At 44.6% G+C, this 10,829-nt stretch overlaps 1 protein-coding gene across 1 annotated transcript; it reads right to left on the bottom strand.

The window, feature by feature from the left end:
* Window positions 1-6,077: 6,077 nt before the first annotated feature.
* Window positions 6,078-10,829, bottom strand: LOC310835215 (uncharacterized protein). Its single transcript, XM_083720030.1, has 3 exons — window positions 10,529-10,829; window positions 9,985-10,210; window positions 6,078-6,685 (listed from the first exon to the last, which is right to left on the bottom strand). Exons 1-3 carry the CDS (start codon window positions 10,629-10,631, stop codon window positions 6,673-6,675), a joined length of 342 nt encoding a protein of 113 aa, XP_083576156.1. The 5' UTR covers window positions 10,632-10,829; the 3' UTR covers window positions 6,078-6,672.

Raw genomic sequence — 10,829 nt, 5'->3', positions numbered from 1 at the left:
GTCAGTGTCCTCCTTTGGAGAAGACTTGTGACCATTTGAAGGGCTATCAGAAGGTTAGGATAAGGACAGGTGGCAGAATAAGGACAGGTGGCTGTATGATGTCCTCTGTTTGAATGGCTGTCCATTCCAAATCTGGTTTAAAAGTAAAGGAGGAATGCAGGGGCCCTGGAACTGCCCATCAGAAGCCAGCACCTTGGCAGAAGACTGAGCACATGCACACAGGCCCTGGTTCTCCCCACTACAGTGAGATGTATTGTATTCCTCTATAAAAATTATAGGGTGATATCTAACATTAGTCATACTCAAGAGTAAAATAATGCATCCTGCTAATTCATACTCAGATTCACTGAAACCAATGGGTCTACTTTGTATGACTCAGTAGGGTAATAGTCATTTTTAAATGTGCATCTATATACAGCATTTGCAAATCAGTCTCCTCTTTCTTTCTTTTTAAGCTATGTGTCAGTGGCCATTATAGGCAGAGAGGCCAATTTCTGTAATTCGGAGAATCTAGGGAAGCAGTTGCAGTAAGTGCTATTCTTCAGTCTGTGTCAGAGACTGGCTGCACGATGAGGAGTAGTGGGAGGCATCAGTCAGGGAACCCCCAAGGGAGACCCCAGAGGAGGAAGGCACAGAGCCTGGGGATTGGGAAAGGGACAGTGAGGGGAGGTTAGAGGGAGGAGGAGTTGGAGGCTGAAGGGGCAACAAGGTTTAGTGAGCAGGAAGAACCTGTGGACGGAAGCAGTTCAGACTCCAAGGCTGAAGCAGAGGAGGGGCATCAAGAGACTGCTGAAGAATCCAGGGAGCCTCCCTCTCCTCCTGCGACAAGCTCCCCTCCAGCCTTGTCTCCAAGAACGCACAGAATAACGAGGAGAGTGGAGCAGAGGCCAGAGATGCTCAGATGCTGTTTGAGGCTGGTTGGGAGAGGAGGAGCCTTAGAAGGCAGGGACCTCAGTTCTGACAACTGCTCCACAGGGCCAAGACCTACTGGGAAGTGTCGCTGAGTTATATGTTCATTTCCTCAAATAAAAAGTTGGCTGAGCACTGACAACTGGCCTTGCTTCTTTGTGCTGACCTGCATCTGACTCCAGCCCTGGCAGCCTGGCCCTTTGTTTCCCCTCTGATCATGGGAAGTGCAGTTTGACCCTAACTCTGCTTAGAAGGAAGTCCCAGTGATCTGGCCAGTGTGCTTTGGGGGCACAGCTATAACACAGTGGTGGAGTGCGTGTGTTGCATGGAGGAGGTCACAGATTTCCAGATATGGCTGCTGGAGGAAATCCTTAGAGAGACACTGTCAGTCATTGATACAAACCCAGATGGGAGCACTGGCCTAATTCAGTTATAAGGCAGCTTCCTTTGTTCCTATGCTTAGGGTTGCAGCCATGAAGCTCAGTTTCACGGATGAATTTGTGTACACAAGATGGCAGCTTTAGGCTTGCAGTCTAGGAGTAGCCACAGTGGCATCATTCATAGAATCATAGAATTGCAGAGTTGGAAGGGACCCCGAGGGTCATCTAGTCCAACCCTCCTGCGATGCAGGAATCTCAGCAAAAACATCCATGACAGGTGGACATCCAATCTCTCCTTCAAAACCTCCAAGGAAGGAGAGTCCACAGCCCTCCTAGAGAGTCTGTTCCACTGCCTAACAGCTCTTACTGTCAGAAGGTTCTTCCTACACTTAGTCAGAAAGGCCTCTATGGGCATATATGGGCATTGTGGTGTAGTGGTTAAGAGCGGTAGTCTCGTAATCTGGGGAACCGGGTTTGCGTCTCAGCTCGTCCACATGCAGCTGCTGGGTGACCTTGGGCCAGTCACACTTCTTTGAAGTCTCTCAGCCCCACTCACCTCACAGAGTGTTTGTTGTGGGGGAGGAAGGGAAAGGAGAAGTTAGCCGCTTTGAGACTCCTTAAAGGGAGTGAAGGGCGGGATATCAAATCCAAACTCCTCCTCTTCTTGTTGGCAACCGATGCCACACAGCATGGCATTACCCTCGCCCCCTACTCTAAGTAAGTTGATTTGAGAACAACAAAAAACAGGACATAAAAACATGCTTGCTCCTGGCTTATTTTCACTAACTAAAGTCAATCCAAAAATCTCTGAATGTGGCTGTCACAGGAAACTGGTTAGTTAACACATTTGTTGCACATGCAAACAAAAAATTACACATAACACGGAGCAAAATAACACCATAATCCGAATCTTGGCTGTCTCCCAGAGTGCACTAATATAAACACTGAACCAGATGGACCCCTAATGGAACATTTCTCCCCGTGAGAAATGATCTGTCATTTCACTGACCTTTTTTTGCCAGGTATGAAAAGAACTACTGAATAGTCGTGCAAAGAAGCTATCATCTCAAGCAAAACCCTTTCAGTGCAGTCACGTTATATGTAGTTAGGATATCAAGCTAGACAAGTCAAGTGTGGTCTTATTTGGAATACTGCCAGTCAGCCCCCGTTTTCAAATGGGCCAGTGACTGCTAAAATGTTCAAGGAAAATACCACTTTACCATCTTATAAATCAGCCTTCTGCTCTCTCTCAGTGGCACTGTTTTCCTTGCCCAATGCAAGAAAGAAGTGCACCAAACAAGGCAAATTCCTTTAAAATGAATGATTTTGATTAGGAGAACTTTAAATCTATTGGTAATGGCAAATGGATTAATGACGTCATGCATTACACAACTCTGGTTACAGCAGGATAAAACCATATCCAAAGTAATTTCACACGGTAATTTCACCTCTAAATGCTTTCCTGTAAAACAACAGTTCAACTTCAGTGATGATTATCTGGAAAATGACTTTACACATTTCACCCAGTTTTGCAAGTTACAATAATTATGCAATCATGTCATGGTGGTTAAAGTTAAGACAGAGATAGAACAGAAAAGAGCACTTAACTTTAAACTGCACAAGGCATTCTTAAGCATCAAACACAGGTTTTTAATCCTCAAAAGTGAAATGAAATTTCTTCTGTAGTTAGTGGAGCTGTACATCTATTTCAGTCACTCCAAACCCTTCCCATCCACCAACCAGGTATTCTATTTCAACAAAGCAATTTTCAAGGGAAAGACGGCCAGTATGCTACAAACAGGAACAATGATTTAAAATTAACCACCACATTCTTTCTTTTTAAGCTAACTTTTTTAAAAAAATAAGCACCTGGGCTTCATTCATTCTATCATAGAATGTTCTCTATACATAGGAGTGAGAAGCAACTGCTGTCCTTTCCAACTGTACCCCAGATTACTTTTCCAATTGTACAGCCCATTTGCTTTGCTCCATAGAATTCAATGGGGGCCACTGAGATCCAAGCCAGCCCCTCTTCCCATAGTCTTTCCCTTATTCTCCTGTGCAGGTCATGTTCCTGTAGTTTGTAATCCATGAGATTTGGGTGGATTTCAAATTCAGTTCCCTTGTATTTCCAGAATGTATTAATTTGGAAAGAAAACACTCATTTCCCATCAAAGCCCTGAAGTGACCCCGTGTCGAAACTAAAGACATTTGCACCCACTGTATTAATGCTGTAAGGGACTTTTTTATGTGTCATTATGAGAGGTGGTGGAGGAAGCAAGCTGCATTCTAGTGAGTGAGCCTGTCCCTGGCTATAGTACTGGTGTTAGCCCTCTCACTGGTCAGAGCTGAAGGAGTTAAGGGGCAGAGGGATTAGGAGAGGGAGGCTAGGAAGATGAAACAGGTTTGAAAAGGCAACTGAAACCAGCTTAAGTTATATTGCTTTACCAAGATGGAGATTTTTAAAGAGAATCAAGAAAATTAAAAATACTTTACTGGAAAACCAAGAGAAAATGAAGATAAATGAAGGAATGTGAAGAGGGGAATCAAGTTTTAGTTACCTTTCAAACTAATGAATCTTTGGATGAAAAGAAGGAGCACATGAAAGGGTACATGGAGATGAAGTCCGCTTAAAGAAGAGGGGAAATGAGTGGGGAAAATAGAAGGCTTTTCTTTTAAAAGGCAACTAGAGAAGTCATTTCATGAAGGAAAAGTTTGGGGGTTTTGTTGCTGAAGCTGGAAATGTGCATGTCGAGAGAGAAAAAGCAAAGAAGACAAGGAGAGGACAAAACCGTTTGTTCTGATTTCATGTGGGCTCAGGTTGCCTTGGAAGGAGGGAAAGACAGGAAAGTTTAAAACTTGCTGAAAAGGCAAATAAAGCATTTTGAGGATGAACCTGCTGATGGCGACTGGAAAGTGACTGCTCAGGGACATGGCAAGTCCAGGATCCTGGGGGAAAGTGCTTTCTCCAGAGGAAGTTCCTGAGAGAGGTTAGAGTGCTGGATTAGGACCTGGGAGACTCGGGTTCAAATTCTCACTCTGCCACGAAGAGCTCTATCTCTCAGCCTAACCAGGATCCAATGAGGAAGAAGACTAGAACATCAACTCCACTAAGCATTTCCAGCAAAACTGGCAAATTATGAAAATATATGGGACGGAGCAGAAACGCATTCCCGTGTCCTCTCTATACAGGTTATCTAGCAGGGTGACCAAGACTGAATTGGTCCCCAAACCAGACCAGAATCCAGATTGAAATGGATCCAGATAGGCCATATCTTCCAGGATGTTTGGTAACTGCTCTGCCATCCCTCTGCCCCCAACCTCCTTAAGTAAGAAATATTTGTGACCAAGCTCTGTGTGTGTGTTTTGCTTTTTTATTTTTTACTTATTTCTTACCATATTTATATCCCACTTTTCCTTCAAGGACTTCAGGCATTTGAACCAGGATGGATAAAAATCAATATTTTTAAATAAAACAAACCCCAACAAAACAGATTTTTAAAAATTTTAATCAGATTTTTTTATTTTAATCAGATATTTAAAATTTAAATTGGATTTTTAAAATAAAATGCTTTTGGAGGAAAAATCTTTCTAAAGATAGTTTTCTATTTAAGTTACATTATAGTCCAAAGGCTATTCATCAGGAAATAAGGATTTCTTCTAAGTTTTTCATGTGTGCTAAAACTCAGTCTACGTTCCCCCCCCCCCATTATTTAACCGCCTCAGTTAACAAATATGGATACATACGCTGTTATGTTACTGTTTTAGTTAAATAAATTGTTTCTATTATTAAAGACATGGTTATTTTTCTCCTTCCAATGAAGTACAGCAGAAATTCCCTAATTTCATAATTACGGTATCTTGTCTATGTATTTCTAACAGTATAACCAAATCAGTAATTTGTGATATAACTGTAAAAACTACTCTGAAAATTTGCATGGACAGGCGGAGTCCCCAGATCCCGCGCGGTCCCTCCGTCATGTGGAATAACGACTCAAGACAACGTGCTATGGGATTAAATTGGCCTCAACTTTATTAAATTTCAAATGTGGGTAGACCTTGGCTCAGGCATTGGGCGTTCTCCCTCCCCAGTCCCCAGCCGGGGACCTAGGGAGCATCAGGGTTATCCAGTGTGGGGAGGGGATGGGCCGGCTCTGGAGAACATATGTTCAAGCAGAGATAGCCGCCCCCGTAACGCCGCTGCCGCAGGGGAGAGCAATGACGACCTTTCGGCGTACGGTCAAAGCCTCCCTTCAGAAAACCCCTTTAACGGGGAACCCTGGTATCGCCGCTGCAAAGAGGAAGATGGACTAAAGGATTCCGCCCAAGGCCAAAGCTGTGACGTTTTGCTACGGGAAAGGCGAAACCTGCCAATGCAGGGAAATTCCTTTCCGGCCCTTTAACAGCGACCTTAACGTAGCAGTGCCCGCATACCTGTGAAGAAAAGTTAACCTGCAAAACCTGTGAAGAAAAGTTAACCTGCAAAATAAGACATTAACTGAGGGTGGGTAGGGTGGGAGAAGCTCTGGAGCCAAGTGAGGATTCCCAGGTAAGATCCTGCCTCTATTGTGTGGGCAGGTAATCCCTCCCCTACCTGGCCTGGTCTCCTTGGCAACGCTTCCCCCAGGTGGGATTGGACAACTGACTGAGGTAGGCGGAGACCTCCAGGTATCCCACCTGAGGGAAGGCAAAGCCAAGCCTATGCTGTTGGAGCTGCTCCAGATCTAGGGGCTGCATGCGTCCACGCAAAGGGTGCCCCCCGTTTTAAGCGGGGAGCGGTCATTATTATTCCAAAAAGGAAACCTTCATCTGGTTGTAAATATTAAGATTATACCAGCAAGAATGTGTCTTTCTGTAAAAAGAATGATTTAAATCAAGTCTTACTGACCAGTGATTTAAATCAAATCCACCCTGATCCCCCACGTCCGAGTCCAACTCTATAGCCACAGGCGTGGGCTTTTTCTCGTAGATGCGACTTGAGATTTCTCTCCTCAGGCACCAAAATAATTTGGGCCTGTCTCCATATAGCAGCCATTATCACATAGACATACATTCTCCAGTGAAGGGGTTTGTGTTTGGTTTCCTGTGCCGTTTCCTCACTGTGTGATATTGCTTAGCACAGAAGTAGGTGCCTGTGTCTCCCAGTTGCGCTTTCTTCAAGGTCAGAGGCAATGAATTCTTTTTTACTTCAGGGCTCTGGAAGCGACCTTCAAATTCTTTCTCAATTTGTGATCCTCCTTCTGTAGATAGAACAATGAGCAGGAGCCGTGGATTCTTCTCCCTTTCTTGCTTATACCAGGACATGTAGCTATGACTAGTGTTCAGTTGAGAACATTCAAGGGTGGCTGATGTGTTTTCCCTGACAACCATGTCTGGAGACTGCTTAACAGCACAGCCTGTAAGAATAATTTTATTATTATGATTTATTAAATGTGTATACTGCCTCTCATCCGAAGATCCCAGAGCGGTTTTCAACAGAAAAATAGTAAAATACAAATGAGAATCAGTTCAAGTGACTTACAATTAAGTAATGATGTTGTTACTATTATTTATTAAATTTCTAAACCGCCTTTCATCCAGAGATCACAGGGCGGTTTACAATATAAAAACACAAAGATACATATAATAACAAACAATAACAATACCCCCCAAAAAAACACAGTTTAAAAGGTCATAAATTGTTTTAAGTAGCCAGAGGTGGGGGAGAAGAGCGTTTTTCCCTGGCATCTAAAGATGTGCAGAGAAGGCACCAGGCAACTTCAAAACAGTATTTCTAAAAGATTTGGGTCTCTGCAGTACATTGTAAACCTTAGAACTTAAGTGATGTTGTTGTTTTTCCTGTGACAACTCTAGCATATTCAGAAGAATAAAATAAAACATCCAAAACCCTTTTGGAAATAACCAGGAGAAGAATTGCAGCTTCAGGTTATCTAGATCTCTAAGTCAAACATCTGCCAGCTTACTCAGGTCTTGTACAAATTACTGCTTTTTGTGATTCACAACTGGGTCTTGTCACAGTCAAAAGAGGGTCACGTCAATGGTACCAGCACAGGTTTTCTTTGAAGGCTTTCATGAGACTTTCACTCTTTTTTTCAGGGACCTAATTGACCCAAGTCAATTAAGAATAGCATATATGAATATGTCAGGTAATATTTGACAGTGCCACTTTTAGCTGTTAAAAACTATTGATATGAACAAAAAATAAAAGTGGGCCTGATATTTCAGGTTGGGGTTCAAAACCCCACATCAGTAAAGTTTGGCGACCCCTGGTTTAAGCAATTGTGGTAATAATAAGCCACTTCTCCGGATGAGAAGAGTAAAGTGAGCAGGAAATGGAAGCTTTATTGGAGCAAAGGAGCCTTTTGGGAGACATTTGCCCAACCGAGCCAACCCCAGATGCCGCAACATGGCCGACGATCTTCAAGTAGCTAATGCCATAAAGCTCAGTCAGATGGGAGAGGTGTTGTGGGGCGAAGGAGAGCGAATGAGAGAGAAAACACTCAAGCAGGGGGGCTGGAACCAGAGTCAGCTGGGGAGGGAACTGTTTTGGGGAGACAAGGATGGACATTAAATGGCAGTCTGGTTTTGCTGAAAGAAAATCTCTGGATCTATCTCAAATAAAGAAATGTAGTAAGAGCCAGTAGCCCATCTAGTTCAGAATCCTCACAACAATGAATCTAGTGTCTGTGAGAAACCCACAAGCAGGATATGAGCAAACAGCATCATCCATCCATCCACTCTCTCACACACACACCCCAGTAAGGCTCCACAGTTCCAACTGGTGATTCCCCCCTGGAAGAAGCTCTCCCATTGACATGGCTGTCAACTTATTTGGTGGGAAAGTCCCTTATCCCAGCGCCGTGTCCCGCTGCTGTCCCTTATTGATGATGTCCCTTAAATTTCCCGGGTTTCAAAGGAAGCAGCTCCTCTCCCTCCCTCCCTGCCGGCCAGGGAGGAGGGAGGCTCCAACTGTGTTGCTTGGCTGCGTTGCTCACCCAATAAGGAGTCTAAGAATGACTGGGGGTGGAGCTTGCATGCCTTGTGCCGATCAAATTGGCCACATTGCCTAGGGACCCGTCTTTGCTCAGCGCTTCCCAGCGGAGAGGTGACGGTGGTTTTCCTTGCTGCATCCCCTTTGCCGGGTTGCTGCGCTGTGGGAACCACCGCTTGAGGCTTCGTTTGGCTGCTGGCTGGGCTTTCTGCCTTTGGCTCGGAGGGGCTCAGAAGCTGAACATATCTGTGCCCTGAAAATCCCTTATTTTGGCTGCTGATCCCTTATTTTCAAATCTGTAAGTTGACAGCTATGCCCATTGAGAAGGAATTCTGAGTCCACTTTGAGAGCCCTGGAGCAAACTGGTATTCTTTGCCTCCGGCCTTGAAGAAAGCCAAGTTGACACAGTGAGGTGACTGTATAGGAAACCAAACACAAATCCCTTAAGCAGGGAATATACCGGGAATGTAGACTGTCATGGCTATGATGCAGGAAAAGGCCCCAAATATTTTTGGTGCGAGAGGAGAATAACCCATAGCTGCTCCCACCTCACCAGGGGTGGTGAGAGAAACCCTCTCCATGGAAACCTTGATTGACATTTGCTCCAGTTCAGCAGATTACCAGCGAAAGCAGCAATACAAACTGAAAAACGCTTGGACCTATGCTTTCTAGACAAACAAGCTAAGTGTGGGATTGCGCTTGTTCACCTGAAAGAAACGCCTTTGCCACTGAACGAACACAAACCTGCCAGGCTGTATTCGGTTAAACCTTTCCCCCCCTTCAGTGGGAGCCTCCACTGGCTCCCCGTCCCATCTGTGGGGGGAAAAAGTCTCTTCCATTCACAGAAAAGGTCCTCTGGGTCCAGTACTTTTAAAATTATCTAGCACCAAGAATGCTGCTGTATGTGACTCCTAAACGGTTCCTGCTCCCCCACCTTTTTTAATGGGACCTCCCAGTGAATTCTGCCCCGTGCTAATAACTGGGAAGTTGGTGGGTTTTTCTCCTCATGTACCAAAGTGTTTTGGGTCTGTCCATGGGTATAGGTGGAAGGGGGGCATTTGCCTTCCTCCCAAATTAAGTAACTAAATAAATAAAAATACCTAACAAAAAGTAGAAATTGGAGGAAGATTTTGGCAGATTTTTCTGAGCATTTGGGATCAAAAGAAAGTACCGTATTTTTCGCTCTATGACACGCACCAGACCACAAGACGCACCTAGTTTTTGGAGGAGGAAAACAAGAAAAAAATATTCTGAATCTCAGAAGCCAGAACAGCAAGAGGGATCGCTGCGCAGTGAAAGCAGCAATCCCTCTTGCTGTTCTGGCTTCTGGGATAGCTGCGCAGCCTGCACTCGCTCCATAAGACACACACACATTTCCCCTTACTTTTTAGGAGGGGAAAAGTGAGTCATAGAGCAAAAATTACAGTAATTTAAAGCAACTGTTGTTGAGAAGTTTCATTCCGAATATGCTAGACATAGGGTGGTGACAGGTGGGTCGTCCTCTCCCCCCCCCCATAAATCCCAGCTACACCCATGAGTCTGTCCCCGTGTAACAGCCATTATCATGCTCATGTATATTCCCTGATGAAGGGGTTTGTGCCTGGTTTCCTGTGCAGTTGGCTCACTGTGTTATCTTGTTTTGCGCAGAAGTAGGTGCCTGTGTCACTCGGCTTTGCGTCTTTCAAGGTCAGATTGAAGACATACCCGTTCATTCCACGGCTCTCAAAGCGGCCTTCAAATTCTTTCTGAATGATATCGCTTCCTCCGAAACCTTCCACCGAATAAGCCACCAGCTGGAGTTGCGGATCCTTCTTCCCTTCTTGCTTATACCAGTACATGTAGCTAAAAGTGGTTTTCTCTTGGAAACAACTCAGCAGAACCTCCTCATTTCCCCTAGCAATTGTATCTGAAGTCTGCTGCACGGCGCTACCTATAAGAGTGAAAACAAAACGAAGGTACAAGTAAAAGAGATGAGAATTGAATCGGATGGCTTGCGATCGGAGGGAGATGTTGGCAACTTCGAAAACAGTGTTTCTAGACCTCCTTGACCCCAGACAATAATAAAAAGCAGCATACATGAACAAATAATATTTTGACAGTACCATTTTCAACCCTGGTAAAAACTATTGACAGGCACCCCAAAAAAAAGTGGGTCCTATCTTTCCAATTGGTGTTAAAAATAAATCCCAGCTCAGAAACACTGGAAGGTCACCGATTTACGTGAGGACAGTCATAATATGTCACTTACCTGATGAGAACAGCAGTGTGAGGAGAAGATGGGCGCTTACTGGAGTAAAGGAGCATTTCAGCAGACATTTGCCCCACGGAGCCAATTCCAGGTGCAGCAACATCCTTGATGCTCTTGACGTAGCGACTGCAATAAAACCCAGATGGGAGAACAGGAGGTGTTGTGGGCAAGGGAGTGGAAATGAGAGAGAAACCACTTTTCTTGGGCTGGGGGTGAGAGGTGGCTAGAAGCAGAGTCCGCTGGGGAGGGTGCTGTTCAGAGGAGACGACAAGGTGCATTCAATGGCAACCTTTAGTTTTGC

This window comes from Podarcis gaigeae (assembly GCF_964106915.1).
Source record: "Podarcis gaigeae genome assembly, chromosome: 17".
NCBI classification, from domain to species: domain Eukaryota; kingdom Metazoa; phylum Chordata; class Lepidosauria; order Squamata; family Lacertidae; genus Podarcis; species Podarcis gaigeae.
The sequence above is the reverse complement of the archived record's forward strand: the minus strand, read 5'-3'. Positions and strand labels throughout refer to the sequence as shown.